This window comes from Leptosomus discolor, chromosome 9, assembly GCF_034619465.1.
Source record: "Leptosomus discolor isolate bLepDis1 chromosome 9, bLepDis1.hap2, whole genome shotgun sequence".
NCBI lineage: Eukaryota > Metazoa > Chordata > Aves > Leptosomiformes > Leptosomidae > Leptosomus > Leptosomus discolor.
The window spans coordinates 2,755,128-2,776,609 of NC_141399.1; the positions used below are offsets into that span (position 1 = coordinate 2,755,128).

Genomic DNA, 21,482 nt, shown 5'->3' on the forward strand with positions numbered 1-21,482 from the left:
TCATAAACTGGACCGAGCTGTGAGCGATATCATTATCGTGCTGATGGCCGACAGGGTACAGGCGCTGGAGGTCGAAGAGCCGGATCCTCTCGCGTAGGCATCTGGGTGAAGGAGAGAGGGGCGAGAAGATAAGCCAACGGGGAAGAGAGCACCCTTCCCCAACCCAAACCTGCCCCCCCCGCCCCCAGATTCTCCTCCGACGGAGCGCGGCGGTGGCGGGAGGTGAGGTGGCTGCCGGGAAGGTCGCCCCCCACGCGCAGTCCCCTCCTCCTGCTTCAATAACCTCCTGTTTCCCGGGTTTCACCTCTTTAACTGCATTTTTGGTTTAATTCCGGCTGCTGTTGCGTGGAGGCTACTTTCACAATTATATTACTTTATGGCCTGTTTACTTATTTTTATTTTTATTTTTCCATTTGGACGATATTCAAGCTGTTCCTTATGGCACCAGCCTGGCAGGAACCGCGTCCTGGAGGAGCTGCATCCCCGCTCTGTGGCCCGCTGCGTTCAGCCCCATCGGAACCGGCGTGTGTTCCTGCTCCCCCTCACTCTCCTGCGCCTGCTGATTCAATTCCCCTGTATGGTTTATGTAGCCACAGCGTACAACCACAGTGGAGGTAATTCTGATCTCACTCAGGGTGTTTTTCACATTGCTCTAAGTTTAATGCCACATTCCTGCATTGCAGAGGCTCCTGATTTAATGCAGCTTATAAACTGAGGCATTATTAATGGAAGATGGGACATGGAGATTTTGCAAAAGCAATGTTGTGTAATAAAATACTCTCTTTTCTGCTTGTTTTTCTACACAACCTCATTTCCCTAAATAAATATTTATGCATCCAGCACACAATGGGAGATGGCTATACAGTACCCTTATAAATTTAAAAGCCTCTGAACACCCCATTTTGTATTTTGTTACAGTGAATTGCAGTGGAACAATATATTCAACACATACAGGAGTATGGAAGTAAGACAGTCTAGAAATCTTAACCACAACTAGAGCTACTCAGGATGAAACCAGAGCCATGGGCTGGAATGACTACTGGTCCCAGGTAAGTCTGGGTTTCAGCCTGGGAGATGGCCAGACCTACAGCTTGCCCCTGCTCCGCTTCAAGGCTCTATTTCATCCCCATGTGTAGACATAAAGGGCGACTGGGATGCAGCAGGTCCGTCCCACCAGTGGGTGAGGAGGAGAGGGGCTGGGGACGCTGGTTCCCTGTGGCAGCGGCGGGCACAGACCCCGCTTCCCCCCTCGGCATCCTTACTTGATATCTTTGGAATTCGGATTTGTTCGCTGCTGTTGCCGTCGCCCCCGTCGCTGAAGGGCTTTATCTCTATGATGTAGTCCTCGTTGAACGGCAGGGAGAGCTCCACCGAGGTTTTATTCGTTTCTATGACGGACGTGCTGCTCTGCCTGTTCCACCTGTACAAAACCTGCAGCCAAGGGGAGGGAGAGGAGGAGGCGGAAAAGGGCAGAGATGTCCGTTGCCCCGAGAGCATCCAGCTGCTCTTTCCTCGTCTCTGATGCTCAGACACACGGGCTGGTCACAGAGGGGCTACTGGGACCCCCACAGGGGTTTTGGCTGGGGACCTACACCAGCACCGCGGTGGCAGTGCCTGGGCGGGGAAGTGACGCTGGGGGGAGGGCGATGTTGATGCGCAGCAGGACTCAATGGGGTCTTGGTACCTGGCAGAGCCCCTCAGTGAAATCTTTAGCTCGATCAAGCTAAAAGAAATCCTGAGGCTTAGGTAGAGACATCAAAACCTCTTCTGATGTTTCTTCAGGAAACTGAGTTGTATTTGATGCAGTGCCAAGACCAGATTCCCAGAATAATTGGCTGTTTTGAATTACCTTCTAAGATCTGGGAATTCCACCGATTTAGATCACAAATTGTGACATAAAACAGGAGATTTCCAAGGGGGGAAAAAAAAAAAAGGGCAACGTTTTGGTGTGCTTCAGGAAAGAAACCTGGCTGTGTTATCCTAACAGTAAGTTAAAAGAGGACTTTTTAGAAACCCACTAGATGGAGTTTGCTTTTTCAGGGCGATGAGTCTCTCTCACCCCCTTTCAACTGACTTCTTAATTTGCATTTCAAACCTAAAAAATGTCGTGAAAAGTTGGGCCAAACTGCTGAGGTTCATCTGAGGTTTCGACTAAAAACCCTGAGGAATTACTTATTTTTGATAATCCGATACAGTGCACCAAAGATACTTAAAAGTTAGCGCAGAAATTCAGGCGAGCTGGCAGAGGCTCACAAAGCCGACGCCGCTGGCACTCCAGACTGCGAACAGAACACAAAGCGTGTCCAGGTTCTTCATCGTTTCAAGCTCTGGTGGGAAACGTCTGCACAACTCAACCCCCACGGCAACGGCTGGCAAGTGCACAGCGATGTCTTCTTTGGGCCAAATTAAACCCTTGTGTAAGATGACAGAGCTGAATTCTTCCCAAGATTTCTCTCTAGTTAAATTATACCCCATTAAAACTGCTACTAATGAGGATTCTCTTTCTTTTCCTTTTGGCTTTGCTTTCTGGAGAAAATGGGAGCTATTAAAAAAGCATTTTATTTATCTGCAATTAAGGAGTCAACTACAGCCTTCGGAAGGTTTCCACCGGAGGCAGGAGAGCAGTCCTGCAGGTGGGAGCTTCGGAGGGAAGGAGCAGGTGAAGGCCCGTGGGCTGAAGCCCGCATGGGCGCCCACAGGGACGAGCATCGCCGCGGCGAGGGCGAGCGGCCGGCAGAACGAGCTGGCTCTACACAGCCACATGGCCTCTCTTTCTGGAGGAATGCTCCAGTTTTAAGCTGGAAAACCATGCAAGCACCATGAAAAACACCTCATCTGGTCATCTTGTAAGCCCCAACTTGACATTGGTTTCTTGGAAACGTTCCCTACAGCCCCAGCCCTACGCGGAAGCTTAGTGAGGATTCACTGCAGGACCAGGGGGTGGTGAGGGGGGTGGGGCAGCTGCCTGTGCTGACAAAATACTCACTTTGTAGCCTCTCACTTCGGACTCGTTGTCCAGCGCTTTCACTTGGTCCCAGTTCAGTATGATCTTGGAGTCGGACGAATTCCATATGATGTTCCCAGGGGGCTGACTCGGTGCTACACCAAAATATAAACAGCATTGTACTCCTAAGGAGCACTGGTTCCCAGTTGGATCCCTCCCAGTACCAATGAGGCTTCCACCACCGCAGCTGAGTGAGCCCAGAGTCCCATCGCTCTGGAAAGCTAATGAGCCGTTTCACGGCTCTGTGTCCTTCAGGTCACGGGAGGTGTGACACAACACAGTGCTCTAAATGAAAAAAAGGATTCGGGCAGTTGCTCAACATGCCTGAGACCAGAAGAAAAAAGCCCTCTTGAACGATGAGATAAATATTTAATTTTCCTGCACACAGCTGTGATGTCGGTTTTGCATGCTCTGCTTACTTAACACAGGGAAGAGCCTTAGAGGAAGAAAAAAAAAAAAGCAAGCTGGCAGGTCTTCTGCCCAAAAACCCAGCAAAGAAAAGTCTGAGAGCTCCTTCAGACTCGGGAAAGCTTGTAAACGAGAGAGGGGAGCGCTGGCAGAAACCCTCCCAGGCAAGAGCCCCCCGCGTCCCCACGAACACTCACGTGGCTTTTTGGTTGTGACGTTGACAGCGGCGCTGGAGGGGCCGGTCCCAGCCGTGTTGTACGCCCTGACTGCCAAGTGGTACAGCGCGTTGCCTCGCAGGTTGCCCACCTTGGTGGAGGTCTGATTGCCAACCGTTCGAACCCTTTTGGCGTTTTCTTCCTTTTCGTCGTGCCTCCAACACCGGACCTGAGGAGCAGAGCAGGTACGGGTCTACCTCCAGCTACGGGCTGGCGGCACCCGCTCGTTTCCAGCACTAACTGCGCCTCAGGGACAGATCCTGCACCCTGTTACAATCCGTTCTTGTTCCTTGCTGGAAACCAGCCTGGCTGCAGCGTTTCCCCCTCAGATGCTGCCTGGCTGTGGAAGCACATTCGTGTAGGTTTCCCCCAGCAAGCTCTGCTCTCCATTTCCAGCCAGATCCCACACAGACGGGTGCCTGAGTGTTTACCAGGCGGGAGAAATCTCCGTGCACTGAAGAGACGAAGGAAATACGCCGCGGGAACCCCCCTGCCCCGTGGCAGGCAGGAGCAGCACCGCAGTGACTGCCCGTGATGTACCTCCATGTCTCCTCAAGGCTTCGTACCGAAAGGATGCTGCGCTGTCTTTCCATACCTCATATCCCTGTATTCTTCCTTTGTGCTGGTTCTCCCAAGGGGGAGCCCAAGAAACTTCAACGTCTGAGGCAGAAAGACTCCTGGCCAAAACAGTGGTTGGGGCTCTCGTCGGCTCTGGGCAGAGGAGGTAAAAATAACATTAGGAGTTTTCGATTTTATGTTCAATTAGTCCCAAACTTCAGGGGATTTATTTTCTTCGTTGCAAGAGGAAAAAAGCACTCGACCAAAACAAACTTCCACATTTCAAAACGATGGCCTGTCAGCCTGGGCCAGACAGCACCGCTCCTCTACCTAAGAAATAATAAGATGTCACTACTAAACTCAACCCAGGATACCATGTACTGTAATTAGGACAAGAGGGAACATTTTCTAATCAGTGGACATTAATTCATGCTAAACCTCAGCGGAATTCTTTCCAGATTACATATTACTTTCCCATTAATATCAAAAGATTTCATTACGATTAATGTTATTTTAATGACTATCAAAAGAATTAATCACAGCTCGCCATTTATTATAAATCAGAGCAAGAATTAGGTATCAAAGGATATGTCAAGGTGGACACGAAACCCTTTCAGACCCAGTCAACCCCTCTGCGTCCAGCGGCGGGGCGGGTTCCCGGCTCTACCTTCCTCTGCCGAGTAGACGACGGTGACGGGGCTGAACGGCCCTTCCCCCTTGTTGTTGTACACCCCAACTCTGACTTCGTAGGGGGAGAAGGGCGGCAAGGTCTCGTTGCGGAAGACGTATCTGGCGGCGTCCGGGGAGGCCACGACGGTCTGCATCCAGCTGACGGTGCCGAAGGGGCGGAAGGCCACCACGTACCCAAAGCCGCCGCCGTTCTGCAGCTCCTCGGGCACCGTCTGTGGGCAGGCAGGGGGAGACAGGGCACTTTCAGCCACGGCACGTGCTTATCTCCCCGTCTGCACGCTGGCGATGGCCTCTTGGTCCTTCTAAAGCTACTGCCCTAATCAAGGCGTGAAGAGACGGGAGGCGGCTGGAGCCCTACTGCGCATCTAACCCGAATTCATCCCACCCCGTCTGTGCTGGAGCCTGGCCGCTCCGCGAGCTCCCTGTGGTCAGAGGGGAAAGCAGCACCTCCAGGAGACCCTTCGCCTAAGGCTCAATTCACCTTTGTAGGCGCCCACCTTCCTTCACGGACTAGACAGAGCCTCTGGTAACGACGCGAGTAATTTTAGGCAGTGCAACGTCCAAGTGTCTGAGGTTTGCTGGGGTGAACCAAGGACACGGTTCCTGCTTTCCCAGCACACGCGCAGCTGCTCTCGCACCTTTGGAATCGCACGTGAAGCCCTGAAGAACACATCCTGGCAACGTCCCAGCCAGCGCGGGGCTGGCGGTCCCTCGCTGGCCCGTGGCTACGCAGTGACCCAGAGCACGCCAGCCGACCATCCCCACCCCTTACAACGTGACCTGCTGGAGACGGCGATGGCAGGGAATGACTTGTCACAAACGTGATGGAGAAGGGCAGGTGAGTGCTAGGTAAGCCAGAAGGAACAACCTGCCACCTCCAGGTCACTTCTGGACACACTGACACTTCCTACTTTCAGGCTTGCAGCTCCCTAAAAGCTGCAGCAAACCCCAAAGCCTCAATGTAGTAAAATAACTTGGAATTACGGGCCACTCTCTCGCAGGTGTCCACAGTGCCTGAGCACTTGCAGGAGTTACTTTTTGGTGACTGCTTCTTACCCTGTATTGTAAGGCTCAAAAAACAACCAGACCATCAAGAAAAGGCCTCTAGATATTTAAGAGAGTAAACTGACTGTCCTATCAAAACACAAACTATGTTTTGTACAAATTACATCTCAAATCAACAGCTGACGTTCTTGCCACGTGTGTTCTTGAAACATATTGCGGTATCTTTGGGAGACACGGCGTAGCTAATTAGTCCAACGGAGGAGGAAATTTAGCACGCTGAGCTGTGTGGTAAGGACAAAAAGCCATTTACAGTTTTTTAATAACCTTAAAAATATCTCTGGCGATCCATTCTGCCAGCTTGGTCAGAAACAGTGCTAAGTGGAAGTGTTAGCGTGTCTAGTGAAGTTCATTATTAGGAAAAATATGCCAGCTGCATCATAACATGAAAATACGAGCAGACAAATGACTAAAGTTCTAACCCTGACTGCCTTCAGGAATATTAAACATTTTTCTCCTCTGTATCTCCTCTTGCTGGCTTTCGTTAGCAGCCATGAAAGCCACCATGCAATGCGTTGTGCTCTTAACCATTTGCTGCCACGTATCCCAGCGCAGGGATGAGGGGTGAAGGTTGGGAGCCAGCCACAGCAATTCTCAGCCAGCTCAGGATGTGCCTGGTCTCACAAACACTGTTTTATCCCTCAGGTGGTTCCTGCCTGTCCATGTTCTGCCATGGGCGTACGGACGGGCTGAGAGTCGGGGGGAGCCGAGCTCGTGTCGAAGCAGCGATGGGCAGCTCGGTCCCCTGCCCAGCACTTCTCTGCTGGCTTCCTTTGCATGGGGGCCTGGGGAGGGGAAGGGGTTTAGCTCAATTTCAACAACTGGGCTATTTTTATCACACAACCTGGGCTTTTTTTACTGCAAACCTAGAGAAATCTACAGAAGCTTCACTGGGGTCTGGGGTGAAAGGGTGTATCTAGGTCAGGATTAATGTTCCTCTCAGCTTGGGCTCTACTTACCTCCCAAGTAATCACCAGCTCAGACTTGCTCCCTCCACCTCCACTGACGTTGGCTGGGGTCACTTCAGGAACTGCAAAAAAAAAAGGTGCACGTGGCAACTGGGAAACCAGAAAAGCGCATTGAAATGTAACAGCCCTACACAGCCACAGGACTCTGCTGGCCTTCCCCTGCTGGGTTCCAGAAACGCTGCTAGGAAACGGCTAATTTGCCATGGCAAACAGCACATTAAAAGTATGTCAATAATAGTATATTAAAAGTATGTCAATTAACTTGTGTATTCAGCCACTAATTGTTTAGTTTAAACATTTATCTTCCATAAAAAAGGGCTTTTATTTATTTTCCTGTTTCATATTCTGTTCCATTACAGGCTGAAATGGAACAGAGGAGCCATCTACCAGGGGTTTCCCATAACCAAGGCACATACCCCTGCAGCCACCACGCTGAGCCTACGCCTTGCCGTGACCCCTTCCTGCCAGATCAAAAGACAGGCAGAGCATCAAGGAGCACGAAAGCTCTCAAGGCCGGTGGCTTGTGCTGCAACCCCTGAACACAAGCACTGCTGGAGATCACTGTAAGCTCTGCCTCCAGCAGCCTGAAGACGCAGCGTGGCTCCAGGACGCGGTGGTGCGTCTGGGAGAGGGTCGCGGCAGACCTTCGCTAGGTCCGTGAAATGATCCAACCCACAGGGCAGCCCAGGGTGGTTGCTCCAACACTGATGGCCCGCAGGAGGAGGTCCAGGAACCACAGAAGCTCCTAGGGGGAGGTCCAAGTTACTCCAAGAACCACAGAAGCCCCCAGCATCAAGGGACTGCTGACTCTCCAGCTGTGAAGCTCAAGCTGCTGCTGTCAAGGTGCTCTAGTCTGTGCTCCAGAGTTTCCATCACATTGATCACGGTGAAATAGAGGGACTGCTCTCAGAGTTCATCTCTCTCATCAAGGGATACTGGGCAGTGTTTTCCAAAAAACTTGCCCGAATACCCTTTTTCGGAAAATCATTGCTTTCCGCAGGGAAAGGGGGTGAAGTCTTCCTATACTCCAGGAGTCATGGAGCGAGCAAAAGAGCCCATCAGGCGCTCCACAACTTCCCCTGCCTGTTCTGTGCACACATGCTAGGAGGGAGGAGAGCAACGGGTGCTGATGCGCACTTGTTCGACAAGATTGAACCCAGTTGCCCACCACTACTTACGAGCTTCTTCAGTTCTTCTCTTCTCTGAAGGTCTGCTGGGTTCTCCAATCCCAATCATGTTGGCAGCCACTACTCGGAATTCATACTCGACCCAAGGGTTCAGACCCACCACTGTCGCTGTGAACGTCCTGCCATCGATGATCTCTGGAACTAGGAGACAGCCACGGGTCAGGAATGCAATGAAAGCCACTAAAAGAATTAAAGGCTGCTGAGAAAAGGTCATACCTGATACCCTTAAAAGTGAGGGATTAATGTAAATACGAAGTAAACAAAGATTGATAAACCTTTTCTCATTTTTCCAACGTTTTGTTAACTGCAAGGAAGAGGCAGCATTAAAACATTGTGCTTGTAGCACAGAAATTTCCTGCTATTACAGAGTTCCTCCTCAATGGCCACTTTTTGAAAACAAAGTGTCAAGACAACGGGTTTAAAGGGTTTTTATTTTTCTCTTTTTAAAACACAGTTCCCTCTATTTAATGGTTACTGGAACAAAATTAACCTCTGAAGGAATGAGCAATTACATCATGGGACTTTTCCCTCTATCAGGAAAATAATTCTACTTAAAGGCAGGCCAGATGACACGGTCTCTCCCTGAGGGATGTCTTTACAGATGACAATTACTGTTGTATATCTCCAGCGCAGCAACAAAAGATAGGAATTCATTCTGTTTTCTCTTAAACATTCATGGGAAAAATGGATGAGTGATAGCACTGACTGGACCCTAAATCTTTGGGTTGCCGAACTTGAAACCAGTTAACAAGACCAGCGCTCTGCAGCCGGTGAAATTCCTTCTCAGGGTGCAGAGCTGCTCCACCCGACCCATGTGTGGGTCCTGATGGATGCGTCTTCCATCGGTGGAGCCCTTCAGGGCCCAGGCGATGGACCTACCTGTGCTCACCGCTTGCCATCCCACCGAGAAGGGGGTCCTTGCTTGCACGACATACATTGTAATAGGGCTGTGGTTGTCTGCTCCGGGCCTCCAGGACAGCTGAGCGGTGGTGTCGGTGATTTCATCTATTGTCACGGCTTCTGGTGGACCTGGGGGACCTGGGGCAAGAATTACAGGAGAGGGGTGCTTGGAGCTTCGCAGGGGCTGAAGGAAGGAGCGCTCTGGTCTTCCTCCCTTGCTCAGGACGGAGGCAAGCGAGTCCCTGCAGAGCAGTTAAGCGCAGCCCCAGCTGTGGTTTCACGGCTCTCGTTGCCTGGACGGGACTGGGAGGTGTGGGGAGATACACAGACCCAGAGATCACCAGCTTCACCCGCAGCCCCCCGGGGCCTCCACGGGAGCAGCGGCACCGTGGCACGCCTGGGCTACCCGGCAGAGCAAGGCACTCGCTGCAGCTCTCGGGATCAGCTCCACCACCTCACATCTGCGGCTTTAGATACAAGTACGAGCTCTGGCGGCAGCCTGGGTGCACCCAGAGGCTGACGCAGAACGAAGGGCCTGCCTGTCCTCAGCATCGTGTCTGAGCAGGGACCGGGATTTTTACAGGTTCCTCTGAACCAGTAAAGCACTGTCGGACACACCGATCAGAGGGGACCTCTCTCCTGTACCCTATGGCTGTCACTTCAGTAGTGGTACCTGAGATGAAGTCTCTCCCCAGAAGCACCATCCCATGCAAACTCTCTTGCAGTTCACTCTGTGGACTAAAATTACTCTCATATGATATTCAGAGAGTTGGACGTGTCTAAATATCTAAAATACCCTGAAACCTTCCAATATCCTGTCTTTAAAATAGAAGTTTCAGTGGGTCTACCCAGATTTAATGTCTCAGAAATTAAAACTTTAAACGGTTTTGCTGGGGGGAGTAGCTACACAACGCAGCCTCACGGAGCAGTCCGCTCCTTCGGTCGCCCACCGCAAGTTACACCAGAGAAATGAAATTTCCTTGGATCTGTCACAAATTACTCCTGCTGCTTGGCAGAGGCTGAAACAAACTGTCTTCGCTTCATGGCCTGGAATAACCATGGTTATTCCCAACATTTCAGAATATACTTCTTTGCAGGGCGCAGGCTACAGCAGGGCAAGAGAGGGAAAAATTATCAGTTAGCGATTCACCAAACATTTCTGGGCTCCTGACAGACACGTGCTTCGGTGAAAAGATCCAGTCCTGAACAAGTGGGCTGATCTGTGTGTACTGGTGCCAGGGGTTACTTCTGTATGCACTTCTTTGATATTCCCTGACATAAATAACTGATTTTTATTCTAGAATCTAATCTCTTATTATTTTGACATAACTCCAATGTTTAAAAAACTTCTAAAAACTATTCTGAGGGCTCTACTTGTGCACCAGCTATTCACCCCCCACTCCAGTCTCACAGCCCAGGGATATTCCCCAATTTTCCTCAGTCAGTGAGACAGTACAGCACAACTCTCAGCGCAGCCATGGGACCACTGGCCTAGAGAGAGACGTCCCTGTTGATGCTTTCAGGGAGTGACAAGATCAGTATTTTTACCATCCTCAAGGGTCATTTTCTTGTGAGAATTTAATGTTCCTCCTGTTTGTTTACAGAGCCAGCACTAAGGAAATTACCTAACTGAGGCGCCCATCAGCAGGCTGTTTTGAAATGTTTGTGCAAAACGAAAAGAAAACAACAAAAGAATTAATCTGAAGTCATGCTGCAGCAAAACCCGAGAGTCAGTGTATCGGGGAGCAACAGCTTCGCTGCCTCCAGGGGCCTGGCTCTTTGTACAGCACGTGGCTGGGAACGTCTGCGTTCGTGCTCCTATGGGGGAAACGTGGTGAAAAGCATAACAATATTACGAGGAGAACAGAAATCCCAGCTCCAGACAAGGGCACAGCCCTCAACAGCAGTTCAGGGCCTGATCTCACACACTTCACCCTGGCACAGCTTTGATAAAGAGGGAATTTCTGACTTCTTTTTCATGCTCTTCTCCTTTCACTGAGTTGCCTGAGAACTTCTGTTGCAGGGAGAAGGGGCAAACTATGATTTTGCTGGGGTCTACAAGAACTGAGGGCAGCAGGTACGAAGGAGCACCAAAGCTTGCTTCCCTCAAAGCTAACGAGCAGGGAAATATATTTATTATAAGGATCCAGACTCAAGCTAACTAATTGCATCTCTGTTAAAGTCATACTTACAGATGGCCTCTGTAGGGTAACGAATAGACTTTGAAATAGCAGTGAAGTTACTAAATCACATTTATTCTAGGAACGGAACGATATTGCTGGGCAGAAATGCAGTGAACAGGCTGGACGCTGTTTCTGCCGCACGGTTCATCAAATAAATGAGCTCAGTCGGTGCAAGTCGTGCGTTCAGGACACAAACACGCACTAAGTGTGTCTGTCTGCGCTGCCTGGCTGTTGCACGTACGAAAGGATCTTTATATGCGCTGTTTGAACGTGTACTGTGAACCCCAGCGTGTACTTAGAGCTTATTTCTTAGATTAATTACAAGATGCTGGGATCCCAACGAATGTCTCTCAGCCCAGGAACTGTCTTACCACCAGCAGAAGATAGAGGGGAAAAAAAAAAAAAAGAAAGAAATTTTACAACAACAACAACAAAATTCAAATACCTCTTACAATCAGGTCTGCAGCAGCCGATAGCTTGTCCACACTCGTTTGCACCATGCAGACGTATTTCCCAGCATGCTTCAGCTGGATGCTTCTGATCATCAAATCACCAGCTGAATCCTGCTGATAAAGTAGGGAAAAGTGGCTACAATTACTTTTTAATGAGCGCTAAACATCATTATCACATGAAGGACACTGTGACTAATGGATTTACTTTACACTGGCTGATGAAAACATTAGTAATGCAAGCCGTGGCCTATTAAAATTATGTGAGCCTGCCTTGAAGATAAGAGCGGGAGCGTTTCTAAAATTACGGCTCCAACAAGGGGCAGGGGAGCCCCGTTTGGGTCCGTTAAGCACCTTCCCCATCAAAACAATGGGACAAAGCTTATGTAGGGCAGGTCTGCTCCAGTTCCTCCTTTATCTCTCTGGATATCCAATTTATAGCCTCTCTGGTGTTCAGATGCCCAACTTGTGTCTACATCTATTTCGTTAGTGAAAACCAGCCCAAATTATGAGACATCTGCAATAGTTCCACGGCTTTGTATTGCAGCCAGCATTTTGATTGCCCGGCGTTTTTGTGCTAAAGATCACGAGAACAGCACTCTCCAAGGAAATCTTGCATCACCTAACAGCGGTAATTTGTTTTCCAAACGCCAAGTGCATGTCTGATTAACTGTTGAATAGAACTAATTAGGTTTCTGTATGTATAGGAAGCTGAAAACTCTCTCTAAATTCTTCTCCAGACACAAAGCATGCGCTACATTAGAAATCTCAGGGTAACCTTGTGATTGTGGCTTTCTGACTGAAGAATATTAATAAAGTTTGTAATTTTAGCTTCGCAGGCCAATCAGGCGCAGTCGCCGGGAAGAGCCGTCGCTGCTGATGTGCGCCCCAGGCACCAATCTTTAAGTGCATCTTTTAATGATTTCTTCTAGGGATAACAGCAAGGCTTGTAAATTGTATTTCCTTTTCCTTTCAGCATTAAATTTCACTCCTGACAAATGTAAACACGGACCGCCAGTCTGCCTGAAACCCAGCGGAGCACGTGTCTCTGTGAAACCTCCCTCAGAGCAACACGCAAAACCCTTTCCAGTTTTCTACCGCTGCTGAGAATCCGCTGCATTTCTTTCCTTCTTTCTCTTGCTACCTTCACCCAATGAAAGTGGAAAAAAAAATCATCAGGAAGGATAAGAACAGATTTTTAAACTGCAGCTAAGTTAGAAATCGAACTCCCCAAGCCCTGCCTCATATGCGACGGGCTAAATTAGGCGGAATCTGAACTGCGAAGGAAAACATTATGGTTACAAAGGAAAGCAAACTTTTTACCCATCTTGCAGACATAGCCCTGTGAAATCGTTGCTCCTCTCTTAGTAAAAATTATTTGGAAATTATTGTGAGTCAGAAGAATGGCATGAGAAGCTGGGGCAGGTCTGACAGATGTGTTACCTCCTCACGTGAACCCCCTTTCTAACAGACGGCGTCCTGAGGTACCTCCTATAGCACTGACCCTCTCTGGTTCCCAAAACTCATGCCACAACATCTTCAGGAAATCTAAAACTATTAGAAAAGCTGAAACAACCTGCTCTGTACAACCGAGGTAAAAGCAGAGAAAATCAAGGAGGTGAGGACCATCACAGCACCCTTACCTTGCTGCAGGCTCTCCAGTCCCACACCTTCCTGGAGAGGCAGAAAAGGGCAAATGACCCAAACAGATTTTCTCCTCTACTAACAAAGGAAAGTAATTCCTCCCTTCTCTACCTTTTCCTCACCAAACCTGCCACTGGATCATGATCTTGAGCAACAGGGGTGGCCAGGGCTGTATTTAATGAGCAATCTAACCATCATTTCCCACCTGACACTCCTCCTAGCGATTGGATTTCCATGAACGTGATGTTTTCAACCTTCAGATAAACAATTCTCTGGACATTGCAAAAGTCTGCATTGTCCGTGAGTACTGACTGGGTTTCCCACAACCAACCAACCCAAAGATACCAACGTGACACTGCCAGGAAACGTGCACAGATAACACTGAAAGAAATGTCATCTCTGACAGCTGGTGATGTTGGTAATACTATGCAGGTTACTTTGTGTAGAGGAAAAACACTTATTCTAAGCACGTGGTCACAAGAGGAGGACACAGAGACAGATAAACATGCCAAGAAACACTGCCTGAACAAATTTGAGGATATCCTCTGATTTCCCAACTGTGTTCTGCGTAAATACAAAGTTCTACAATTGTTGTATTTTGCATTTCTTTTACAGCCAGAAAAAAACCTGCTATGGACTTCTTCCTTGAACGAGAAGGCAGTTTTTTCCAATGAGAAAACATATGCTAGTTCTTCTGACATACGTCCCACCGCAACGTGAGCGAGTCATTCGTGCGAGCAGAATTAAGTCATGTCATTAAGGAATCGTAACAATTCTACGCCAACGATAACGAAGCAGTAGCAATGTTCATCTTCTCAGTCGATGACATAACATCTCCCACTATGAACTTAGTCAAGTCCAGTCCTTCTGTTTATAGCACTTTGCTGTGTTACCTACTTTTATTACGGTGAGAGTGCTTCAGCATTAATACTTACCCCTCCAACTCTTTCGAAGTGATCCCCGTCTTTTTCGAAGTCTATCAGGTGTCCATTAAATGACCAGGTAAACATGATGTCTAGCGAGTGATCATGAGACACCTGGCAAGGCAAGACAATGCTTTCTCCAACAGTGACATCCATACTGAAAGGTGACACCATAACCCGGGTTGCATCTACAAACAACGTAGAAAACAAAGGTGAAAATAAAAAAAAAGCATTAATCCTGTCCTCCTGAGAAATGGAGACATGAGGAGCTGAAAAAGATCCTAAGCAGACTACCACAGCTGCAGCATTGCCAGCAGAACTTGAAAAATCTGCAACGATCACTTAGGAAGATCCTTAATACAACAAGTGAACAATCACATCTCTGATTTTTTACCCTCTGATACCTTTCTCTTTTTGTTGGATTGAAACACTACTAATAAATCCTCCAGAATCCTCTTCGAGCCACCATCCTGACGAACATGGAGAAAAAAGGCTGGAAAAGAGCGCAGCAGATCTGAAAGGCTGGGTTAAGATCTTTGAAAAAGCTTGGAGATCGGAGATTATTTGAATCTTCTGACTTCAAAGATTTGTTTCACAGTCATACATTGCTCACCACGGTTATCAAAAGACCTACGTTGTTGTTCCTAAATGAAATGCTGCCTTAAGGGTACTCTCTCTATGTAAAATCTCCAAAACTGGAATGGAGAAGGGTGTATTAAAAACATGACTGGTATGGATCTGCTCTGACCTGGAAAAGGAAAGACTAGACTAACATTATTGTTGTATGTTATGGTCATTGAAAACTCGGTGCTTGTTTAGGGTACTGGCCACGTTCTCGGTCTGATGGATGGCCTTACATTTTAAATCGAGGCAGCTTTCTGTGTGCAAGGAGGGCCCAAACAAAGAGTAAATATAAATGATGAGTGATACCAACCAGACCTTTCACACCATGGAAACCACAACTCGGCCCCAACAAGCCAAGTCCTGTAGTAATGTCAGACAGAGGGGGTTCGGGGTAAGATGTGGCTCTGGGTGTAGTAACTTCTCTGCCTGATGTGCAGCTGATTTGGGTCAGTTAGTACGCCAGACTAACTCACCTCTGTGGCCTTACATGAGATGTCACTGACCCGTTGAAGAAGAACTGAGCAAGCATTTTGGGGAGGTGAAGCAGGAGAAAGGTGAGAAAGGGCATTGTCCTAACCACGGCATTTCCAAAGGAAAGCCCCTAAACCTGCGGGTATCTGCGAGGTACCAAGTTCCATCTGTCAAAGAGGGGCAGCAGCATGTACCAGCTCCACCTTGGGCTTCAGGACTAATCCCTTATTCCCAGCTGGAGTTCACAGGGATCCTTTACCACTGGTTTAATTGTCTGTTTTTCACTTTAGTCGTGCAGTACAAGCAAAATGGTGGCACAGAAAGATGAGCCGTGACATGTTATGCAGATTTCAGCTTCTCATCTGTGCCTGTGAATTCCCTCTGCCTCTAAAGTTAACATTTGTCTTTCATTTCTGTTGACAAAAATACAGTAATTTTTTTTTATACAGGGCCTCAGAGGAACAGAAAAGGAGAAAAAATATTGCTTAACAATGAGACCAAAAGTCTGAAAACCATATACAGACAGATATCTTTCCTTATTCCAAAAGTCTATTCTGCACAGCTGTCATGCTAAACTACTACGAGCACTATTCATTCTCTGGTACATGAAAACAAACTCTCAACTGCTTCTTCCAGAGACTATTGGCCGACTGCTTAATTCTCTGCTAAAATAATAAGGATACAGCCACAAAGATGTGCACTGGGCAGAACTACTCTCTGAAATTCAGGGGATGGGAAGGTGTTCCTGGGTTTTCAAAGACCTTACCACAAGCGTACAGGAGGTGGTGAACAAGATTTCACCACTGACTATACAGACTTCAGATCAAGTCCTCGGGGACTTGGCTGTATTGTCCTGGACAAATGTTCGTTCAGCTATATTTTGATTTCACTTCTAACAAAACAGAGTAACCCTTAGGAGAGCCACAGTAGGTGTTAGGAGCCTCAACTAACTAATATAAGTAAAGCATTTGGACTTTCTCGGGTATAAGCAGTATAAGTGCAGGTTAGTAAAATAACATTTAATTATTGCCTAGACTTAATGACATTGCTTTCGTGTAACCAGGATTTTACAGTCACTTGGGATCGCTGCTACTGAAACTCAAGAAGACCTGGAGCATCCCAAGCTCAGGATGCTACAGAAACGCCTGCACCTGCAGTGGGGCTCGGGAACAGAATCACTTACTAAAATTCCTTTCGGCATCAGAAGTTCATCCTCTGCCCTGCTCAAAGCCTGTATGAAATATTTATGAAGGACTTGACTCCGAGATGAAACGGGTGACTCCCACAAAGCCCGCAGCTCTCCCCCACGAGTCCTGCAATGATCCTGGTCCTTAACCAGTGTCAGCACCGAGGTTTTGCTGTCGCTAACCCTCGCCTCCACGGCGCTTTCTGCAAGTCCACGCCATAAATCTGCTTCTTCCCGCCGCGATGCACACAGTTTATAAACGTACAAAGGATGAAAGATGGGTGTTTGCTGGAGACCTGCCTGCCGGAGCAGCTCGGCGCGGCTCCTGCGGATGCCGCAGCAAACGCAAGTGGCCGGTGCCTCTGAAAATCAGGCCCCCGGGTCTCAACCCCCCAGTCACGTCACGAAGCATCGCGAGCTCCCAGCTGGCCAGCTGATGGGAACGGCTGACACAGCCCGGTGACAAAGGACACGCGGGGAGGGCTCTCCCCCAAGCCACGCTCAGCACAAGCACGAGCCCCCCCTTTCACCCCAAGGAGACGAATGCTCACCCACCTCTTCTCAAGGACTGGGAAAGCTGAAAACCAAACCCATCCCCTCCCCGCCCTTTAACAACCCCAGCAGAGCAGCAAATGGAAAATGTTTTTCCGAAGCCAATTGAGGGCAGCCGAGTGTAGGCACACCTCGGCGAAACGCAGCCAAGTGGTAATCGAAATTATTAGATTTGCATTTTCAAAACCTGTAACATCAGGCACTTTTTAAACTGTGGCAAGCGCTTTAACGATACCAAAATTGTGTTGGTTAGGATCCAAGTCAAAAACAAACAATGCCTCAACGACTGGTTTTTTTTTCTGAGCTAGCTACTCATTTATTTATTGTCCGCTTGCAAGGCAAGAGAGGCAATCTAGGGAGACAGAAACTACGTGAGAGTTGATCTTAATGCTCTGTTACTGCCCTGTCCCCTCTAAGTGCAGGTTATTTTCCTCGGGTGTCAAGGACAGTTAATTTAAAAAAAAAAACAACTGTGATTTTAGTGATATTTTGAGCTGATATTTCTCCTTCGGAGCACTCCGGTGCATTTTGAGACAGTTTTAAAAATAAGGCTGAGAGATGCAGTTGCAGATAAAGGGTAAGAATTTCAAGGAGCAGCGTCACCCCTTACAGCTGCCTGCAGGTTTCCGAGCCCTCCGCAGAGGGAGGCAGCGCCTGGCGCTTCCCGGCTCTCCTTCGGAAAGACCTGACAAAACCCAAGCAAAATCATTCCAGGCCACCTCTGAAAAAGTTCATCTGGCATTGCTGAGGAGTTTTGAGAGGAGAAATGAGTGCAGAGTGCCTGCCCAACGGGAACGCTCTCAGGGGATGAAAAGCCCTCTGTCGTTGGGAGGTAAACAATCTGCTTTTTAGTCTCAACTAGGAAACAGCGAGGGGAAAAAATAACTCCCCTGTACATGCAAACACACGTGGGAGGTGTCCTGGAGGTCTAGCAAACACAGCGACAGCAGATGTGAGCGAGTTTATGCTGACCTGGGCTTGGCTTTGCTCCAGAGAAAGAGGAGACCTTTCCCGCAGAGCCAGGAGAGGGGCAGGAGCAAGGCAGGGCTTATGGCCGGTGCTGGGGTTTATTGGTCCGTGCTGGGGCTTATTGGCCCGTGCTGGGGTTTATTGGCCCGTGCTGGGGTTTATTGGCCCGTGCTGGGGTTTATTGGCCCATGCTGGGGTTTATTGGCCCGTGCTGGGGTTTATTGGCCCGTGCTGGGGTTTATTGGCCCGTGCTGGGGCTTACCCTCTGCAGACTGGGTAGTGGTTGTCTGTAGGTGTCACTGAAGGCTCAGGGAAGGAGGAAAGCTCCCCCTCAGCCTTCCTTTCACGCCAGCAGTTTCAGGAGCACACTTTGTGTGACAGAAACGGCGCTTTTGTGTTCCATGTGCCGTTCTCCTTGCACGCCAACCGGGCTGGCAGCTCCTGGAGTGGCTCAGCTTGCAGCTTGTTGTCGGAGCTGAGACGGTTTGAGCAGCGTGAAAGCTCACGGGGACGGTCCTCAGCTGGAGCAGACCCGCACTGCCACACGGGACAGCTCTGGACGCCACCGCCATCAGCCCCGGCCTCACAAGCGGGGTGCACTGAGGCTATCGGAGCTTTTCTTACCTATTTTTGTCCGGCGTTACATCCCTTAGTTTTATCGCTGCAGCATGTTGTGGAGAATTTGGTGTATTTCTGACCGATTTAGCGCATTTGATTTACATTACAAGAGACTTTAACAAAGTTTTCTTGCTAGCTTTCAGCTCGTTAGAAGAAACGGAGCTGAGCAGCACTTCCCATCCGTAGGAAGGCTGTAATTGCTTTGCTTTGTCCCTTGTCCCCTGCTAAAGGGAGCCCGTCATTAGCTGTCAGTGCCACCCACACCTCATTTCGGGAAGCTGCGCTGCATTTCCAAGCTGCGAACCAGCAGGCTGCAGCCATCACCGGTCCGGTCCGAGGGTAACAATTACCCAATCTGAAAAGGAACCATCCCACCCTCATTTCCTATCGATTGGGCGTCCATTAGGAGGGATTACTTGTTTAGGGTAAACAGCTTTGCATCGCTGTGCTTGTTGCTGTAGCTCACACGGGGCTACGGCGTGTCCTATCGATCTAGAGGACACGACACAGTGCGACACCACCTACAGTGGCACGACGTAAGTGACATAAAACGAGTCAGGGACTGACACTATCAGGGATAATGTATTTTTTTTTTAAAAAATCAGGTCAGTCCAGAGCGTGCGAAGATCTTTTGGATGATACAGGAGGACCAAGGCAAAGCAAGAAGCGCTGTCACGTGTATCGTGCCCATCAGCAAGATTTCAACTGACCCAAGGATTTTTTTCTGCCTAGAGCCAGGCAGACCTGTCTGCATTCAACAGCGACTCAGTGTCCTGTCTCCAAACGTGCTCATTTCCAGTTTGGCTCAGCCGTGGAGGCTGTGTGCTCCGCTCCGCTGGGAAGGGATTCAGCGATGCTAATAACTGCGCTGCCTTTCACTTAAGGCTATCAAAGTGCTTAGTAAACAATGAGATCTGCTTTGCCAGCCCTGGCTGCTGAAGGAACAGAGTGTATTTTGCCATAATAAAAGATTAAACTGTAACATGCTCAGGAGATACAGCTCCCGGTGTTGGCCTCAAATAAGTGGAGCTGAGCATCTCAGATTAAAAAAAAAAAAATTAAAATTATAATGTCATTGTAATGCTGGTTTCTGAAACCTGTCCTCCTAATACCTAAATGCTTATTTAGACATCTATCCCAGCACAGAGGAGGTCAAAGGAGAATGAAGAGAAGGGAATACTCAGGTTTTGACGTATTTATCCAGGGTGAAAAAACCTGAAGAAATCAGAACTCCTCTCCAAAACTTAACAGTGCCTTCAGACTGTTCTACTTATAAGAGAAATTTCCTAAGATCTTGCAAAGGCTTATTCCTTCCTTTCCTCTTTTCACTTTTTTCAAGATTTGTTTGCATTTACATGCTGCTAGGTTCGGTGAATGGAAATTTTGTAAGAGATGGAGGATCCTGCAGTGTATGTCCCTCTCCCCTTTACTCTTTTGCCTAAATAGGAAAAGCCTGCTGTAAACATTCATGGCTTTGGAGGAGAAAGTATTGCAAATGGACACAAACCAGCTAGTGAAAACTGCAACAGCTGCTTAGGGACAGAGGAAACACGGTCTGGTTCTTTAAACGGAGAAAATAAAAGCAGTGTTTGCTTTTGCTGAGGGATATGTACGCTTTCTTCAAGTCCACAAGAAATACTAGTATCCCACCTACTGTACTCAGAGGGCATGGCCGAGTTGAACGGCAGCGAGAGCTCGGAGGCAGAACGGCCAGGGAGAAGGACACCGACTCCACGCTGGACAGGAGACGACCGTACAGCCCACGGCCGTTTCAGCGCACGAGGCTCTGACTCTCTGCCTCACGTATTGCGATAGGAGCATGCCAGGGCATCTGTTAGCTGTTTAATGAAAGCCATTGTGGATGACAAGGTAATTTCAGGTTCAAGCATGAATGCTCAGGTGCAAGAGTTTATGTTCAATTACCAGATGCTTCAAACAAGCAGCTAAGACAAAGGCAAGCGATGCCAAACGCACACGGCTGCATCCACCGTGACAGAAAACGGACACAACGCTGCTTTTCCTCAGGCTGAATTTCCACTCATGTTGCCGACGCTCCTCATGTGGACCCAGGCAGATAAGCAGTAGTTTCAAGTTTGATTAACCATCTAATTACCTAATTCTCTTAAAACAGCCGTTCGTGTTACAATGATACAAAGATCCGGCTCCATTTTTTCCTTATCTGCATGAATTATTTCATGTACAGAATTTTAAAACAGGTTTTTTCTTGTAGATAAACCATAACCTGAGCATTTGGGGCTCACCTTTTCTCTTTTTGGAATGCCAGCATGTTTACCGTTTTCATTTTGGTTTTTATCAGAGGGAGTTAATAAATGCATTGCAGATCAATGTCCTCTATTTGCAATGACATTTCACATTATTCTATTGATTTCAAGGCAAATCATGTCTGGAGCTAACAAAAATCAGTCTTGGAGGTAGAATCATCTGTTTTCTATGAGCAACCAAAGAATCAAAGTCCAATACATGAAAACTTAAATGTGCTCTAATGTTTCTTTCTCTTCTATTTGGGAATGAAAAACATTTATTCAAGACTATAAAGTCAAAAGCATCTGAAACTTGACTAGATAAACTTCTGGGAGCTCTTAGTGCTCTGGGCACTATGAGACACTGTAAGAAAAGGCCAAAGAGAGGAAAATATGACCCTGAAGAGATTAATAACCAGTGAATAACTAAACATATCGTATGAATTAGCATCGCGGACTACAGCTATCTTAATACTTTATGGGGCATGGCCAAAATTAAGATTAACAAGAAATGAGGAAAGGACAAGTATTTACACTATTTGGCCTTTACAGCATCACAGACAGGAGCTGTGGTGAGTCACATATAGGCTTTCAGGAACAGGCACACGCC

At 48.2% G+C, this 21,482-nt stretch overlaps 1 protein-coding gene across 1 annotated transcript in view; it reads right to left on the minus strand.

Moving 5' to 3' along the window:
- Window positions 1-21,482, minus strand: part of LOC104346245 (contactin-4) — a 124,028-nt gene continuing 102,546 nt past the window's right edge. Inside the window, exons 10-20 of the mRNA XM_086470440.1 lie at window positions 14,204-14,379; window positions 11,621-11,738; window positions 8,972-9,130; window positions 8,084-8,233; window positions 6,897-6,967; window positions 4,853-5,087; window positions 4,223-4,338; window positions 3,610-3,796; window positions 2,987-3,099; window positions 1,263-1,431; window positions 1-101 (exon numbers count right to left, since the gene is read on the minus strand). Coding sequence (XP_086326566.1) covers window positions 1-101; window positions 1,263-1,431; window positions 2,987-3,099; window positions 3,610-3,796; window positions 4,223-4,338; window positions 4,853-5,087; window positions 6,897-6,967; window positions 8,084-8,233; window positions 8,972-9,130; window positions 11,621-11,738; window positions 14,204-14,379 — 1,595 coding nt within the window. The remainder of the gene's footprint in view (window positions 102-1,262; window positions 1,432-2,986; window positions 3,100-3,609; window positions 3,797-4,222; window positions 4,339-4,852; window positions 5,088-6,896; window positions 6,968-8,083; window positions 8,234-8,971; window positions 9,131-11,620; window positions 11,739-14,203; window positions 14,380-21,482) is intronic.